The sequence below is a fragment of the Crinia signifera genome, chromosome 12 (genome assembly GCF_055691185.1).
Source record: "Crinia signifera chromosome 12, ASM5569118v1, whole genome shotgun sequence".
Lineage (NCBI taxonomy): Eukaryota > Metazoa > Chordata > Amphibia > Anura > Myobatrachidae > Crinia > Crinia signifera.
This window is the reverse complement of record NC_139228.1, coordinates 11,301,125-11,319,892: the sequence shown is the minus strand read 5'-3', so window position 1 is coordinate 11,319,892 and position 18,768 is coordinate 11,301,125. Positions and strand designations below refer to the sequence as shown.

The 18,768-nt window shown below is 47.9% G+C and overlaps 1 protein-coding gene across 7 annotated transcripts in view; it reads left to right on the top strand.

The window, feature by feature from the left end:
* The window catches only part of ARHGEF11 (Rho guanine nucleotide exchange factor 11), a 111,981-nt gene that overhangs the window by 44,034 nt on the left and 49,179 nt on the right, over window positions 1-18,768 (top strand). For all 7 annotated transcript variants that reach the window (XM_083166334.1, XM_083166332.1, XM_083166328.1 and 4 more), the window contains 10 exons: window positions 4,207-4,298; window positions 9,465-9,563; window positions 12,685-12,734; window positions 13,329-13,386; window positions 13,552-13,727; window positions 13,811-13,882; window positions 14,883-15,002; window positions 15,369-15,423; window positions 17,225-17,301; window positions 18,042-18,176. In XM_083166334.1, the coding sequence (XP_083022460.1) occupies window positions 4,207-4,298; window positions 9,465-9,563; window positions 12,685-12,734; window positions 13,329-13,386; window positions 13,552-13,727; window positions 13,811-13,882; window positions 14,883-15,002; window positions 15,369-15,423; window positions 17,225-17,301; window positions 18,042-18,176 (934 nt within the window). The remainder of the gene's footprint in view (window positions 1-4,206; window positions 4,299-9,464; window positions 9,564-12,684; window positions 12,735-13,328; window positions 13,387-13,551; window positions 13,728-13,810; window positions 13,883-14,882; window positions 15,003-15,368; window positions 15,424-17,224; window positions 17,302-18,041; window positions 18,177-18,768) is intronic.

Sequence of the window (18,768 nt, the reverse complement as noted above, 5' to 3'; positions counted from 1 at the left end):
GTGAGGGGGCGCGGATACACGTCCCCTTGCGGGACTCGGTGCGCTCGCCACACTTTATAAAATTAACTCCGCGCCCACGTGGATAGTGGGGTGTGTTAGTGGGTGTTGTGTGTGTGTGTGTGTGTGTGTGTAGTGTGTGTAATATACTTACCATTAAGGATGCCTCCGGCACTTGGCTCCCCTCGGGTCCGCCATGACAGTCCCAGCAATGTACGCAATTAGCGTAGTGCCGCTGGGAGAGCAGGGAAAGCATGCTCCCCCAGAGGCAGTACACTGAGTTACGTACTCCCCGCTCCGAGCCCCGCCGGCATCTCCCACCTCTGCCCGCTGAAGCCCCGTCGGCATCTCCCCCCTCCACCCGCTGAAGCCCCGCCAGCATCTCCCCACTCCGCCCGCTGAAGCCCGGCCGGCATCTCCCCATATTAGCAGGGCGCCCGGCAATGGCTATACTGACTACGTAGCTTAAGCTACGCTGTCAACGTAGCATAGCCAGGCTCCCTGCTAATACATAAGTACCCTTTATTCAGATCTGAGCTCAGTACAAATTTGTTTGAAAAATGAGCAAAACCATGTGCACTGCAGGTGGGGCAGATGTAACGTATAGAGCAGAGGTTCCCAATCTTTTTCGGATCGCGGCACCCTAGAGTATCAGAATTTTTCCACGGCACCCCTAGGCCCCCCAAAAAATATATAAAATTAAGTAGCCTGTGTTTCTTAGGTTCAGTTATGTGGTAAAGGGCAGGATTTGCTTCTGATTATACACATATTTTATGATTGGCAGCCACCAGCACTGGTTTTGTCCATAAATAATTGACCATAAATAATTTGAATTGGTCCTGGTCCACCAACCCGTGGCACCCCTGCAAGTGTCCCGAGGCACCCCAGGGAGCCACGGCACACAGTTTGGGAACCACTGGTATAGAGAGAGTTAGATTTGTGTGAGTTATTTTGTTTCTGTGCAAGGTAAATACTGGCTGCATTATTTTTACACTGCAATTTAGATTTTAGTTTCTGCCCACCCCACCAAATTTAACTCTCTGTATACATGTTACATCTGCCCCACCTGCAGTGCACATGGTTTTGCCCATTTTCTGAACACATTTGTACTGAACTCAGATCTGAATAAGGCCCAGAGTGTGGTTTGCTATTGCCCTGTTTTTATCACTTATATCTGCTATCAGTATCTTGTCGATCTCTTCAGTTCCCAAGGAGTCACTGGGGCAGTGTCAGCGGTCATTTCAGTTTGGGCATCACCCAAGTTCCCTCTGCTTTTCCCACAGTCTCCCTCGCCCCCTCAGTTCCTCCCTTTGATTTGTGCTTTGCACCGTCAGTAAAGCTGCAACTACTGCAGAGTCCATGCTGAGCCCAGAAAGTATTGAGCGTCTGGGTTTATCGAGGCGTTCCGCCAGCCCGTCTTATCCCAGGACACATCCTTTAACCCATTCTCCGCGTCTGCAGGCCTCGCTTCTCTGTATTGGGTGGTCTTACTATTGCTCTGAGGGGCAATATCTTCCCATGATAGCTGCTGTATAATGGCTTATAAATAATGTATAGTTTATCCTGCTCTCCTGTCTTTCAAGTGCAAGGTCCTAATCTTATATTTATGAGCAAAACAGTCCACTGAGGTTATCCATCCTGTTTTCCCCATTCAGCATAAGGTGTTTATTAATGTTTTATCAATGTCTGGAAGTGTCTTCATCTCAGTTACCCAAACTTCATGCATTTATCACTGGCCATCATGGGAATTTTTTCTAAAGCATTGTGAAGTTCAATGCACCAGGAGTTCCGCTGTGAGCCCTGGTCCACAGATCGGCGCTCGCCTCTGAGCCCCGGTCCACAGATCGGCGCTCGCCTCTGAGCCCCGGTCCACAGATCGGCGCTCGCCTCTGAGCCCCGGTCCACAGATCGGCGCTCGCCTCTGAGCCCCGGTCCACAGATCGGCGCTCGCCTCTGAGCCCCGGTCCACAGATCGGCGCTCGCCTGTGAGCCCCTGTCCACAGATCGGCGCTCGCCTGTGAGCCCCTGTCCACAGATCGGCGCTCGCCTGTCAGCCCCGGTCCACAGATCGGCGCTCGCCTGTGAGCCCCGGTCCACAGATCGGCGCTCGCCTCTGAGCCCCGGTCCACAGATCGGCGCTCGCCTCTGAGCCCCGGTCCACAGATCGGCGCTCGCCTCTGAGCCCCGGTCCACAGATCGGCGCTCGCCTCTGAGCCCCGGTCCACAGATCGGCGCTCGCCTCTGAGCCCCGGTCCACAGATCAACCCTTGTCTGCGAGTAATAATGCCTATGAACTCCCGGGCAAATTATATAGTGCATACACACTGAAAGATTTTGCTAATGATATCGCTCAGTGACGTCATCCTGTCCCCGCTTCGTACATGTAGTCGTTGACGATATAGTCAGAATTAAGCTGTATGTATATATAATGGAGGACAACATTAATGACCCGTGGGAGAGCGCATCTTTAAGGATATTGAGCTTGACGATAATACAAAATAAAAAAATCAACCAAATCATTGGTTAATATCAATTAGTGTGGGCCCAGTGTACGCCGAGCTGGAGCTACTGTACGATTTGCCTTTGAGAAACCAAGGTCAATGCCCTGATCTTCTCTGAGCCATTAAAGGTCACTTCTGATGTCATCCTTCAGTGACCATTAGGAGCATGTGTTTATTATGAGGAGTAATGCATTCCTACTGTAATGACTGCGGAAGTCATTATGCTGCCTCAGAGGTCTTGTACGAGCCCCCCCACCTATCTAACAGACCTCCCCTACTGGTAGTATTAGTGCACATTAATTGCAAAATTGTAATCCCTACAGAGATGGGGCTTATGGACAAGTTTTTTTATTAATTGTTTGTACAAATGTACCATAATTTTATGGATGGAAGGAAGGGCCAAGTGATCAATGCAAGAGGCGTTGTGATGCATTTCCCAACTGATTTCACGGACATTGCTTGAGCATCAGCACATATGACATCACAGTGACATCACAGATGTGCTTCTCAGTGCTGTCACATTGTACGGCTGCGTCTTATGCATAAATATATAAATAAAATATCCCTTCACTCTGTATTGTGATGATACTGAGTGGTAGATTTATTAAGCTTGGTGACGTGATAAACTGTCTGGTTTTTATCACCGGCCAATCAGCTCCTACCTGTCATTTTTCAAACCAAGCCTGTAACTTCACAGATAGGAGCTGATTGGCCGGTGATAAAAACCAGACACTTTTATCACTTCATCGAGCTTAATAGATCTGCCCCTGACTACAAAATGTAATTATTAAGTTTTAAGAAGTGTGCCAGCGACGTTTGTGTTAACCAACCCAATCTAAATCGAGTCATGTTTTCAGGATGTCTTTAATCACTCATAGGTGAATTTAACTATTTTGCTATTGCTAGTATTACTATTTTCTTTAGCAGTTTCCCACAAACAGAAATCCTGTAAACATGGCCTGTTGGAGGGTACTTGAGGGCGTGAGCTGAAAACCCCTGGCTTAGGGCAAGCAAATATTAGCCATGTTTCTGCGGTGTGGCTAATCTTGTTTATGTGTAAATATCTGTCACCAATGAGGAGATATTGAATGTTGCAGCAGCTGATACATCCCTGGAAAAGCAGATTTCTCATTTAGTCTATGGCAGTGGTTCTCAAACTCGATCCTCAGGACCACACACAGTGTATATTTCCCACATCACCTGACAGGTGCACTCATTACTGACTGACACATTTTAAAAGAGCCACAGGTGGAGCTAATTATTGCATTTGTGATTCTGTGAGGAGACCTGCACAACATGCAGTGTGGGGTCCTGAGGACCTAGTTTGAGAACCTGTGGTCTATGGCTGCAGGTTTTGAAGCTTATAGGCTGTATTTTGTTCTTAAGCAGTTCCGCTTTATTATTTTCTAAACTTAGAGTGACTGTTTTCTTTTTTAAGCAGACCCATCACGTCACACCAGTGTCTGTCATTACTTTAAGCAACTAGTAGCATCACTGAGTCACTTTTTGGCTCCTGTGGATAGAACACTGGTCCCGAGCGATTTAATTGCATTGTACTTTATATTTGCCAGCTGGGGTTCTGTACACAGCGGCTGTCCAGCCCGGTTTGCCTTTTTTTTTTTTTTTTAATGCTCGCCTTTTTTAATTGTTGACTGTTGCAGGGGGAAGTGTATTTACTGTAGACCCTAATTCTTATCTTGTCTTGCAGGTTGAGCAGCCTATCGTCTGTCAATGACGGCGGGTCCGACCAAAGGTCTCCCGGACACCAGCGCCAAACATCTGACTACAATGAGTCTACGGGTAACCTATATTAATCACTTACTGGTTCAGGCAGGATTACATAGGATTACTTGTTACCAGTGTTCTGCATGCAGTGTTAAGGTGCGTACACACGGGCAAAAATTGCTGGCAATAAATCGCCGAGTGCGCGCTCCCGTTTTCAGCCCCGTAATGGTCGCTGGTCGGAGGAGCGTGCTCCACCAACCAGGGACTTCCCCTGCCTCTTCTCCCGGCAGTGCGTAATTTTCATCAGCGACCATCTCTGGTCGCAGATGAAAATGGAAAACACTGAGAAATATGATTACTGAGCAATATATTGCCAGCGATCATATTGCCCCTTGTGTACACAGCTTTATAGAGATTGATATAAAAATAAGTCGCAATCACTGGTTCCTCCATCTGCCCAGTTGAGTGGGTAACTCACTGCCACTGCCAGGCAATTACACTGGCACTTGGAACCCCTCATTCTGCCACCCACACCTGTAGCTGCCTGCTTCTGGGAAAGTGTGAACACGCTACTGCAGCCCCTCCTGGGTCACGTTGGCTAATTTCCTCCGGTCCGTCACTTATGGGCCAGTCTGCGTTGAGGAGCTGGCAGTTGTTCTTGGAGACATTGGACTTGATTCAGAACACCCAGGTAAAGGAGTAGGGTTTGGTTCTAATCTCACAGGATACCGGCAGATGCAAGTGTCTTAAGGCAAGATGTTTATTGCTCAAATGTATTGAAAAATTAATGCTCAAACAGAAATGGCCTTTTTCTGGATGCCACACAGACGTTAACCCATAGCTCCGGGTTGTGTTGGCCTATAACGGTCTCTTTCCTCAAGACCACCTCTGAAATTTCGGCAATACAGGAATACTCACTGGGGCTTCATCTGACTTGGCTTTTAAGTTCCGGAGGTGTAGGACTTTAGTGTGAGTCTGCCCATTTGCTTTTTAAAGCAGCAATCATGTACAAGGCAAGACTTTAGCCCCCAGAGTGCATTGCATCTAACAAAGGCTTGGTCCGTTCACACTTGGGGGTATGTTCAATGGATGCCAGATACATTCCAAAATAATTTTGACGGGATGATCCGCCATCCATTGTTCAATGCAGCGGCCAAATCCGGATGTTGGATTTGGCTGCTGATGGATGCTCACCCGGCCTGCGTGGTAGCCGGGATGGGGCCGGGTGAGCTGCTCTTGCCCGGCGGCGGGACAGGTGAGTGCGGCGGGTGGGTACAGGAGACGGTGGACAGGAGGACGGCACCCTTTATGCTGCTGCTGCCCACCCGGCGCCATCCTCCCTACTTCAGTCCGACATCTTTTCATGTTGGATTGAGATTGTCTTTCGGTTTTGTCTGTGTTTCCGTCAAAATCAGGTGGATTAGTGGCTATTCCGTCAATCCACCTGGTTTTCGTCAGGTTGGAACATTCCGACCTGTCAAAAAAACCCAGCTAGCATTGAACAGATCGTAACTCTTTCAGACCTAATCCTGTGGAAAACTGACGTCTTTTCGGCAAGACGGCAGTTTCGACAACAATTGAATATACCCCTAAACTGTTTGATAGGGCCAGGGTAGCTACTGTATCACTTTCTATTTCAGAGAAAAGGGCAATTCTATTCTTTATCAACTTAGATATTAACCCCTTCAGTACCAGGGCCTCCATCTTGATTGTGTGGTGCGGGTGTCCGTCCACAGCTTCCTATTATTTAACAGGAATGTCGCAGAGAAATCACAGACCTCCGATTTCACCTCTAGGAGCTGCGAGCTAAAATTCCGGCATCGGAAAAACAGACATCGATTGAATTGCTCCGTCCAGCGCCATCAAGTGTCTACCTCTGTTATAAACAATTGAATTCCGCCCAATGTATCTACGTTTATTTTCTTCCTACTCTACTTAGCCTTCTGCCTCATGACTCACTCGCCCCCTCTCCCCCTCGTCCCCTGCCTCCTTTGCTTTCCACTGGTATATTCCAACCATTTATCAAGCCTGTGATGTCTGCCCTTATTCTGGAAGATGAATTACTATAACCCTAACACCCGCTCAGTTCACCTCCCCATTCTCAATGTCCAGGGCCCTACAAGCTTCAGGAGAGGCTAGCCTGCAGTCACCACGCACACACATACTCACTTTCCACCTTCCCTATCGCCCAAGGCCCTCTTCTTTTCATTTAGAGAAGACGAGTAAACCTCTTTAGATCTCTGTATCTTCTCTATAATATTGACAATACCCAGATCTTTCTGTCCTCTCTGGATCTATCATCATTTTTGTTAGCGAGCTAATATTTCAACCTGCTAAAAGAAGAAGACTACAGATTATTTGGGATTGCTGGATCTGTTGACCCCATAATGGTAAACCATACCCCTCACGATACTTAGCTGTCTTATATACTAATTTACAAAGTTACACCAACTGAACCCCTCCCCCCCAGCTCTGTGCTAGATCTGAGCTCCATACTCATTGCCAGCTTCCGGGTACCAGTGTTTTTGGACTGCTCCCACTCTGTGGAATTCCCTACTTCGTACAGTGCAAGAAGACTCTTTGCAGCAAGTTTTTGTAATTTTTTTTTTTTTTACAAGAAGTTACTGTGGCAGGCTATAATAAGGATCTTGGTATCCATCTTTTTGTTTCTTTATTCTTTTTTGGTTTGCTTCATCACACTGCTAATAAGGATACATTTTTTTTAAAAGTGTATTCGACTACCATGGCAACCACAGTCACATAGCACACAATGTAATGCTCTGAGGGTTTTTGAAGAACCCCCTGAGCTGCTGTATATACTTTGTATACTGTACACTTGTACTCCCTCATCCTCCTTTCTCCTCTGCTTTTACATAATATGTTGCGAGTGTGTATGTGTGTAGCTAGCTGGCGGCCATACTGGGCTCCCCTCCAGAGATTTTTTCAAAAGGAGATAATGATTTCTTGGAGGACCGCTAAGAGAAATGCTCATTTGATGTATGCTTCATAAGTATTCAACTGCTGAGTAAAGAATAAGAAACCTCTCTGGACTATTCTACCGATCTGTCAGTTAATAGCCAGTGTATGTTTCCATTTGTAAAACGCTGCGGTCTAAAATAGTACTATATACATAAAATCTAATAATTACATTGTGGTATAGTAGGAATTTTCTGATGATTGCGCTCTGAATTGTGCACTGAAATACAATCTAGAACAGTGATGGCTAACCTTGACCCTGCAACTGTTGTTGAACTACACATCCCAGCATGCCCTGCATCAGTTTTACTATTTGGCCATGCTGAAACTGATGCAGGGCATGCTGGGATGTGTAGGTCAACAACAGCTGGAGTGTCAAGGTTAGCCATCACTGATCTAGAACTATAGATTGTAAGCTTGCAGCAGGGCCCTCTTACCTCCAAGTCTGTCTGTCTGTTACCCAGGTTTTTCTGTCACTGTCTACTATTGTAAAGAGCAACCGAATCTGCTGCGCTATATAAGACACTGTGGGCGGAATGTTCTAACATCTGCAGCCCAGCTCCTGCCCATCACCTGCATAATTATCGCATATGCTCTAATTATGGCAAAGGACAGCACTTGCATTAAGAGCTGTCCTTTGTGGTGAGAGTCAGCGGCTCCATCCCTTACCCGGCGCTGCTGCTGCGCCGGGCTCTCCTCCTCCCTGCACCCGGAAGAGAATCACAGTGCAGGGAGGAGGAGGTCAAAGGTCCGGGCAGCACAGCGCTATGCTGCCCAGATTTTTCAGGCAATTTTCCCCCGTCGCAGTAACCCGGCGGGGGGGGATGTTTAGAGCATCCCAAAATGCGGTAAAAACTCAGATAACGGGGTTTTTAATGCATTTTTAGTTTAGAGAATCTCCCCCTTTAACGTAATCTGCTGCGCTATATAAGACGCTGTAACGGATTCTGCTGCGCTATATAAGACAATGTAACGGAATCTGCTGCGCTGTATAAGATGCTGTAACGGAATCTGCTGCGCTATATAAGACACTGTAACGGAATCTGCTGCGCTATATAAGACACTATAACGGAATCTACTGCGCTATATAAGACGCTGTAACAGAATCTGCTGCGCTATATAAGACAATGTAACTGAATCTGCTGCGCTATATAAGACACTGTAACGGAATCTGCTGCGCTATATAAGACACTAACGGAATCTGCTGCGCTATATAAGACACTAACGGAATCTGCTGCGCTATATAAGACACTGTAACGGAATCTGCTGCGCTATATAAGACGCTGTAACGGAATCTGCTGCGCTATATAAGACGCTGTAACGGAATCTGCTGCGCTATATAAGACGCTGTAACGGAATCTGCTGCGCTATATAAGACGCTGTAACGGAATCTGCTGCGCTGTATAAGACGCTGTAACGGAATCTGCTGCGCTATATAAGACGCTGTAACGGAATCTGCTGCGCTATATAAGACGCTGTAACGGAATCTGCTGCGCTATATAAGACGCTGTAACGGAATCTGCTGCGCTATATAAGACGCTGTAACGGAATCTGCTGCGCTATATAAGACGCTGTAACAGAATCTGCTGCGCTATATAACGCACTGTAACGGAATCTGCTGCACTATATAAGATGCTGTAACGGAATCTGCTGCGCTATATAAGACGCTGTAACGGAATCTGCTGTGCTATATAAGACAATGTAACGGAATCTGCTGCGCTATATAAGACGCTGTAACGGAATCTGCTGCGCTATATAAGACGCTGTAACGGAATCTGCTGCGCTATATAAGACGCTGTAACGGAATCTGCTGCGCTATATAAGACGCTGTAACGGAATCTGCTGCGCTATATAAGGCGCTGTAACGGAATCTGCTGCGCTATATAAGACGCTGTAACGGAATCTGCTGCGCTATATAAGACGCTGTAACGGAATCTGCTGCGCTATATAAGACACTGTAACGGAATCTGCTGCGCTATATAAGACGCTGTAACGGAATCTGCTGCGCTATATAAGACGCTGTAACGGAATCTGCTGCGCTATATAAGACGCTGTAACGGAATCTGCTGCGCTATATAAGACGCTGTAACGGAATCTGCTGCGCTATATAAGACGCTGTAACGGAATCTGCTGCGCTATATAAGACGCTGTAAATAAATAATGGGAAGTGTGTGATGGTTTTTTTTAGCGGTTGTTTGGTTGTTATGGCGTCATCGTCGTTGTTCCACTTTAATTCTTTATCACTATTGTGTCTTCTTGTTGTAGGCTTGGTTCAGCGCTGTGTGGTTGTACAAAGGGATGAGAATGGATTTGGCTTCACAGTCAGCGGGGACCGAATTGTTCTTGTCCAGTCGGTGCGCCCAGGTAAGAGAACCTTTTGTGTGATTTATTGTCATCTTCCTGGTATTATATAAACTGCTGTGTCCATTACATCGTTGCTACAGTTGCAACAAACAGCCATTCTTTGCCTCTTTTTGACAAAAAAAAAGCGTCTTTAGTCGCAACGCAAATGCACAAATACTCGACTGAGTAATATGATACCACATTAGTATATCTGTGTGCGACTGAGTCTTTCAGTCTGTATATGAAGGGCTACAATGTAGCGGTCGCTGCTTTATACCAATACAGGTTCAGTTGTTCTCTGTATGCAGACTCTGTTGTTCATCCTAGTCGCATCGTGTTGCTGCTAAGACTAATTTGTGGCATAAAATAGACACCTGCTAGAAGAGTTGCACGGGACCTCACTCGCTCAAGTCTTCTCAAGCTACCAGGAGCGCCGAGGCTACATGTATGTCTGCATTCCGCTTTGTATCACTGCTACTTGTATGCAGTTAAGTTATCTTTATGCAATGTTTGGAATGCACTGCACTGAAGTGATTTTCACGGCTCTGATCTGCATATTACAGCGGCGCTGCAGGTTCAGCTGAGTCACACAGCGCTTCATATTAGATTATACCAACCTCCATATTAAAAGCACATGGACAGCAAATACCTAGAATTATTGGTCATGACCGAAAACTCCTACCCGCTTCAGTACATGACTACACCTATTCTCTTCTGGTCCAGATTTTTTCTGTGTCACCTCATTGGCTCACAGACGGGGTGCACAATTGGTTATTAAAAGTAATCAATATTTTTTCTGTGCCTTACTTTAATGTAAGTATTAAGTAATGGATGTATAGAAAGGTTATTGATTTTGTGTATATAACTTTACAAGGTTTTGAACTTGATGCTTAAAGGTACTGCATTCAGTACAGTTGCCTTAGTTTGACTTCTTTCCCCCCTTTATCCCTATTGGGATCAGCTAGTTTTGAATTTAATCTCGCACCAGCCGTAACCTAGGTGCAAAAGATCCTTCAGAAACCTGGCGTACATAGGAGTATGCCCAAACCTGATGTGCATTTTAATATCAAGGTTGGTATAATCTAATATGAAGCGCTGTGTGACACAGCTGAATCTGCAGATCAGACATTGCTGTTGGCATGCCATCACCAGATTTGCCTATGGAAGGAGTGTAAATGCGTTCAGTTTAGTCTTTGCATCCTCATAGTTGCATATGGTTGGTTTCGAAGCATGTGCACAGCAAAAACCTATTACACGCCACAAAAAAGGCTTGCGTCCAGACCTTTGGGGGTGTATTCAATATATGCCAAACTTTCCCGATGGGAGATGCCGGCAGTCACCTATTCAATTCTGCCAGTAACAATGGCATTGAGGGCTGTCAGAGACGACTTTTTTTTTTTAAGTCGGATCTGTTTTGTTGGAAATAGCAGTGGGTTGTCAAATTCAAGGACGTTTTTCGTCATTCCGTGGCCGTTTTTGACGATCCACAGGCATTCAGACACTCTACATTGAATTCCCGCTGTCGAGTTACTGTTGGATCGGATGGAAATTGCCTTGGATTCCGACTGTCGGGATGTTGCCATATTGAATACCCCCCTTTATCTCCTCTTCTACTTGGACATTGGAAGCCGATGGAAAAAAATAGCAATGACAAAAGCAGACCGCATAAGATTAACTATGCTGAAGTTGTTTCAACTGAAACCCCATAAAACATACAAGGGGAAATTGAGTTGGGAGTTTTTAAGCAGAACATTGACACTTTTGCTTTAGTTGCTACAGTATTTATACAGCAGAAAATGAAGTTCTGTAAATGTGTGCCCAAAATGACCTTTATCCCGTGGGCTTACAGCAGGCAAAGCAGGTTTTTATTTTTGTTTAAAAAAAAAAAAAAAAAATTCATGTGTTAAATTCTTTTGGTCAAAAACAACTTGTTTACATTTTTTTTTTCATTTTTACTTTTTTATTTTATTTTATCGATGGTGTGCTGTGCGATTTCTTCTGCATCGTGTTCCTCCTCGCTGCACCGATTGTGTAGTTATTCCTGTGTAGCTTGCACATATTGTGTGCGCTTGCGGGACTGCCGTATAAGCCAGTTTGCTGCAGTGCTGGGAACTGTGTAATCCACAGAACAATGGGCCTGACTGGCGCTCTGCCCGATCCTGGTTTCTGCAGCGTTTGAAGCCATCAGGGGGTGATGCAACCGGGACTATTGCACAAAACATAAATAGCTGAAAAAGGAAAATATATACATTTTATGAATGATGCGCACTGAAAACTAATACTGAGGTCAGATTGAATGTAAGTGAGCTAGAAAGGAGGCCGATGGGAATCTTATCCTATAGTTCTGTACATTGGTGCATCCCGTGTTCAGTTATCAACTTCTGCTGGAAATAATATAAATTAGGCCTGTCAGAATATCCGGGTCATCCGGGACACATCTGGATTATACAGGGTCGGTGGCTGACTGAATCAGGTTAGCCAGCCACAGAACCTGAGTAAATCATAGGTGTCCTGCATTAAAATGAGGGTATGGGAACCCTATAAAAGATAAAAGTAGAAATGGGTTGTGGTTGTCAGCCCAACACTTAGGGTGCTGGTGGATGGAAGAGCGGCGATGGAAAGCCAACGCCTGGCAGCATATTGGCGCTAGATGTGCAGGTTCGGATTTACCCGAATCTCAAAACAGGATCTTATTGGCTATCCAGCTGTCACATGTTTTGGAGCAAAAACATGTGACAACATATAGCCAATAAGATCCCGTTTTGTAAATCCGAACCTGCACATCTCTAGTTTAAGTTTAGGCAGTGGGAGGGTTAGGGTGGGACTAGGGGAGATGAGGGTTAGGGTGGGACGAAGGGAGGGTTAGGGTGGGACGAGGGGAGGGAAGGGAATTTTTGGTAGCTCTCGAGAACTGGAGTTTGCTACCACTGGGTTAGACTGTGGGGAGAGCTAGACAGAATGTAGGATGATGGCTACAGAGAGGCAGGGGAGAAGGCTAGCGTACTTGTGGGAACATGCCCAACCCATACAAATGCCCAGTGGGTGGCACATTTGCTTGAAGGTTGTGTGACATTATATACAGAAGACAGATGTAATCTGTTGGGGTCTGCTGTTACTAATGTTCTCTCTCCCATCGTTACAGGGGGCGCAGCCATGCGGGCGGGCGTACAGGAGGGTGATCGCATTGTCAAGGTGAGCTTTGTAATACAGCATTCGCTCGCTCTCGGGGGCAGGCAGTCCTGGGATTAATATATTTCCATTCTCCTTCAGAAAAGCTATTTAGGGGCAGATTTAACATCGAGTGATATTCTTGTTATCACTACTGCGTGCTACAGCCGCCCATTTGCCAGGCCGTACCAGCTGTCCTGACAACCTGCCAATTATACCCATTCAATGACATGCATGCGTTGTTTGGTGTGTACGGGGCGGCTGATGTGTTGTGACATTGGTTGTCTCATGGGCTTGGTACACACTTAAAGTGTGTAAGATAAACCAATAATTGTAGATTGATAAAGTACCAACCAATCAGCTCCTAGCTTTCATTTTTCAAATATAGCCTGTAACATGGCTGTTGGGAGCTGATTGGTTGGAACTTTACCTCTCTCCAAGGATTGTAGTGATAGCAGTTTTGTAGGCGGCAGATGTTTGAATGAGACCGCAGCCTGAGGACCGGCATTATTCTTGATCTTTTAGAATAAGGTTCATGTTAATAATGATGATGATGATACAAGGTCAGAGGTTGAAGGTACTGCTAGACATTACTAGTTGCTTTTCTTTCCTCTGCAGGTGAATGGCACGCTGGTGGCTAACAGCTCTCACATCGAGGTGGTCAAACTCATCAAGTGTGAGTATGGATTTAGGACACGTAAAGCAGAGCACATTTGGGGTGCTATGGACCTCCGCCACCTTTATATCCCAGAACCCAGAAATGGAGTAAATGCCTTGTATTCTGTGGTTGCCGTGCGGCCACAGGCAGATGATCTGTTCCCATGTTTTTTCCCTTAACCAGCTGGAACGTATGTTGCGCTCACTCTGCTGGGCTCTCCCCCGCCTTCCATGGCAATGTCTGGGCTCCATCATGACATCAGCTCCTCCATGTCCCTGCGGAACACCATATCATCTCCTGTTCCGCCGCCACCTCCATTGCCACCTCCCCAGCGAATCACAGGACCTAAACCACTACAGGTAAGGAGCTGAGGGTATGGCTGAGGCTGTGTTCTTCTAATCCAGATTGCAATATTTACTTGCTTTTACTTTTGGTCTTCTAGGACCCCGAGGTCCAGAAACATGCGACTCAGATCCTGCGTAACATGCTGAAACAGGAGGAGACCGAGCTCCAGGTAGGGACTGAGGACCTGATCTGCATCGCTACTCTCCTGGACGGTTCTTGGCCCTCTCATGGGTATAGATTGGGTGCACTGGCACCTACTGGTGTAGTTATTTTAAGAAAAATGGGGTTTAGGCGCAGGGCCGCCCTTAGGGGTGTGCTATGGGTACAGCTGTCCCGGGCTTGGCCTCTCTGAGCGAGAAGGAAGGGCCCAGGCAGCTCATTTTGCCCACCACACCCCATGACTGACCCCACTGTGCTTTCTGTGCTGCGCTCAGTGCGCTGAACGAAGCAGGTACCGGAGCACAGTCTTCTCCAAATCAGGACCCGTCCGACAATTAAAATACTGCACCGGCATTTGAGCTAATCAGAGCTTGCGCACAGTTAGCCAATCATAGCGACTGTCGGTATGTGAGCTCTGATTGGCTCACCAGCTGGTGCTGCATTTTAATTGGCCACCGTGTCCTTAGTTGAAGAAGCTTGCGTTCCGGGACCTGCTTCGTTCAGCGCACTGAGCACATCGCAGTGGAAGACGGGATGGGGAAGCAGGAGCCGGGAGCGGTAAGTGAAGTGAGGAGGGGGCGGACTGGAAATCTGTCCTGATCTCCAAAATACACTGCTGTTATTGTGGTTAGTTATTGTTACCATGGATATATCAGTGTTCTCCCCAGAAATCTGTTACAGTCATGTCTAATCATGACCTAGCCAATGGGAAGGGTAGTAAGCGCAAACTCAGGGAAGGACTTGCACAGTGAGGAGCAGGTTTATTAAGCTCGGTGAAGTGATAAACTGTCTGGTTTTATCACCAGCCAATCAGTTCCTACCTGTCATGTTTCAATCCAAGCCTGTAACTTCACAGGTAGGAGCTGATTGGCCGGTGATAAAAACCAGACCGTTTATCACTTCACCGAAGTTGAACTCACATGTGCATTAGATAAGCTGAATGCTAGGTAAAATAGGTTGCTATATGGATAAAATGTGAGTTTTTATGAATGGTGTTCCCTGTGTTGCAGACTCTGTGCGAGGTCTATAACCGGACCCCAAACGCCAGCCTTCAGGAGCAGATCGAGGGGGCCAGGCGGAGAGTCTATCAGCTGCAGCTCAAGATTAGGCAGGAAACATCCGGTCCTGGGGTAAGTACTAGACAGGTCTATACCACAGGGCGTACAGCTTACATGTGGGGAAGATGTGAAACATGAGGACGGAGGACCCTGCTCACAAGAGCTTCCATTCTAGGAAGGGGAAAGAGTGGGCGGTATTGAGGTCACACCAGCGGATGGGAGAAGTCTTGGAAATGGGAAGTAATTTGTGTGGAGAAGGGGCCGCAGCCATTGGCTGACCTGAGAAATTTATTAGCGGATTTGACTGAAATGGGGGCTGTCTGTGTCCGCTGGTTTATTTGTCAAAATCAGGAAACGTTATTCTGTGGGCGTACTCGCCTCTTACACCCCGATGGGTCTCTCCCACCAATGACACCCTGTTTCTGCTCTGTCTTGCAGGATATATTGCGATCTTACAGCGACTGCAGCTCTGTGGTCTACAATGTGGCGGAAGGTAAGTTGTTGTGTAGTATAGTGGCGCCCACTAGCAGAAATATGTTTTTATAGGAACAAAGGCCCTAATCACGACTGATCACATAAGCAATTAATCGTGCAGTTCTCCGGAGGTCGGGAAGCTGTGCAGGACCTGTTCTACACCTACGCAGGATGGGTCATGTGATCATCGCGCTGTAACTTTGTGAATGCCTCTGTCTGTCTGCTTGCCAACATTTTCTGGAAGTGGACAGGCCAAGGACTGCGGCGCATGGTGCAATTTCCTTGACCTCGCACGCTGCCCTGCGACGGGCAGCCTGAGTAAAGTCAAACTAAGTTTGCGGTCACAGAAGAACTTTTCAGCCAAAGTAAATGCAGAAGGGGGGGGGGGGGGGGGTAGAGAGGGGGCACTATGTAGGCAGGGGGCAGTATGCAGGCAGCAGGTAGTGCGCATGTAGGGGGTGGTATGCAGGGCAGGTATTGCGCAGACAGGAGGTGGTATGTAGGTAGGGGGCAATATGCAGGTAGTGCGCATGTAGGGGGTGGTATGCAGGGCAGGTAGTGCGCAGGCAGGAGGGGGTATGCAGGTAGGGGGCAGTATGCAGAGAGCGGGTAGTGCATAGGCAACAGGTGGTAGGCAAGTAGCGGGTGGTAAGCAGGCAGGGGGTAGTGCGCATGTAGGGGGCAGTATGCAGGGCAGGTAGTGCGCATGTAGGGGGCGGTATGCAGGGCAGATAGTGCGCATGTAGGGGGCGGTATGCAGGGCAGGTATTGCGCAGGCAGGAGGTGGTATGCAGGTAGGGGGCAATATGCAGGTAGTGCGCATGTAGGGGGTGGTATGCAGGGCAGGTAGTGCGCAGGCAGGAGGGGGTATGCAGGTAGGGGGCAGTATGCAGAGAGCGGGTAGTGCATAGGCAACAGGTGGTAGGCAAGTAGCGGGTGGTAAGCAGGCAGGGGGTAGTGCGCATGTAAGGGGCGGTATGCAGGGCAGGTAGTGCGCATGTAGGGGGCGGTATGCAGGGCAGATAGTGCGCATGTAGGGGGCGGTATGCAGGGCAGGTATTGCGCAGGCAGGAGGTGGTATGCAGGTAGGGGGCAATATGCAGGTAGTGCGCATGTAGGGGGTGGTATGCAGGGCAGGTAGTGCTTAGGCAGCAGGTGGTAGGCAGGTAGCGGGTGGTAAGCAGGCAGGGGGTAGTGCACATGTAGGGGGCGGTATGCAGGGTGGGTAGTGCGCATGTAGGGGGCTGTATGCAGGGCAGGTAGTGCGCATGTAGGGGGCGGTATGCAGGGCAGGTAGTGTGCAGGCAGGAGGGGGTATGCAGGTAGGGGGCAGTATGCAGAGAGCGGGTAGTGCATAGGCAGCAGGTGGTAGGCAGGTAGCGGGTGGTAAGCAGGCACGGGGTAGTGCGCATGTAGGGGTTGGTATGCAGGGCAGGTAGTGCGCATGTAGGGGGCGGTATGCAGGGCAGGTAGTGCGCATGTAGGGGGCGGAATGCAGGGCAGGTAGTGCGCAGGCAGGAGGTGGTATGCAGGCAGGGGGCAGTATGCAGAGAGCGGGTAGTGCGTAGGCAGCAGGTGGTAGGCAGGTAGCGGGCGGTATGCAGGCAGGGGGGTAGTGCGCAAGCAGTGGGCGGTGTGCACCACCTCCTGCATTTGCATTAGTATTCATATACTATTAGTTATACCACAGCACCAATAGAGCAGATACCCTACAAAGTCCGGCCATGTGCCCATTTCTGCCTCCAACACTCCTTATACATCTCTACCCTCTCTCTCTGACACTGTATCCCGTATTACCACCCACATTCTGCCCTGTCTAGGCCGACACTCTCTGGACTCACAAGATGGCGACAGCGGATTGGACTCTGGTACAGAAAGAATCTCGTCTCTTAATGAGGTGAGGAGGGCTCGGGAACGGATTGTTACGGATTATCCACAGACTGCGCATGCTCCGGAAACCGCCATGTGTCGCACGAAGCATTCGCGGGGGGTTAGGATCGGTGTATAAGACCGATTTCCAGAGGACTCTGAATTCAGCTCTGGCCAAAGGTGTAAAGGTGCAAGGATGGTTCATCAAGTGATGTAACGAGACCTCTCACGTGTGTTACGTTCATATCATTGTAAGTTCCCACCAGGCCAGAGCAAGTAGACCGCTGCATCCCCTCACGGCCCCTCGTGTCGGTCACTCGGCCCCTCGTGTCGGTCACTCGGCGCCTACCTGCTTTGGCCTGCCAGGAAATTGGAAAGAACCGGAACATTATACACGCGAGAGGTTGTTACCTCACTTATTGAACCACCCTCATACAGGGATGCTCTCATCACCGTGAGGATTTACATGTGGCTGACGTGACCGGACACACTTGTGACTGACTCAGATGTCATCTTGTCCATAATGTCATTTTAGAATAACATTCAGCATTTATTGTTTTATTACTGTCTGAAGGGTTATTTTCCCTTTGTAAATCTGCGGTCATATCCGGCAGTGAGGAGCACTAGGTCAGTACGCGGACATTCTGTGACACACAGCCGCCATTTTTCTATTGCAGTATGTCAAGTGAAAGCAAATATCTGTGGGTTCTATTTGCGGCCAAAAACGCACCTAAAAGTGATGTAATAACGAATGTTTCCTCCCCTCAGTATTCCATGAACCGGAACTCCGTTCTGTCTGACCTGGGATTAGATAGTTCTCATACCTCACCTGTCATCTCTACAAGAAACTTCCAGCACCGGCGGCAGGGCTCCGATACCGTATTAATTCCCGGAACAGAGCAGGTACTAGCACTGCGGTGCAGGTAGTGGGGAAATGGGTGGTTAAAGGCTTATTTCCTGCATTATCTGAGGTATCTTCCTCGTGATCTAACTGATTACGGAGAACCCCATTGGTGTAAAGTCCTCTTTCTTCCTGTCCAAGGTCCCTTAGCCCAATGCTTCCATGTACCCACCCGCCGTCCTGGCTATTGGCTGTTATCCATAAGGATGGCCACTGACAGGTCCATTCTGCCACCCAATAGGATCATTGACCTTACACACGGTTGCAGTGTGCGGAGTCACGTATGCTGACGTATACAATAGGTGGCGGGTTCTAAATTAAGCCCTCTTCACACTCCGGAATCTCTTTCTATGGGAACACACAAGTTGGCGTCCACCTGAAGGTGTTCGATACCAGCGTCAGGATTTATAAAACCGCACCGTTTCCAGGCTTTGGCCTTCCCTCTACCAGCCTTGAAGGCCTTTGGAAATTGGGGGAACAAAAACAAAACAAAAAAAACTTTATCCGATGCATTGTAGAAACATAAAGCACACTAGTGCAGTTTCATCTGCAGTTCTTGCTCCCAGCAGGCACGAGAAGGCTTCAGGGGTGTCA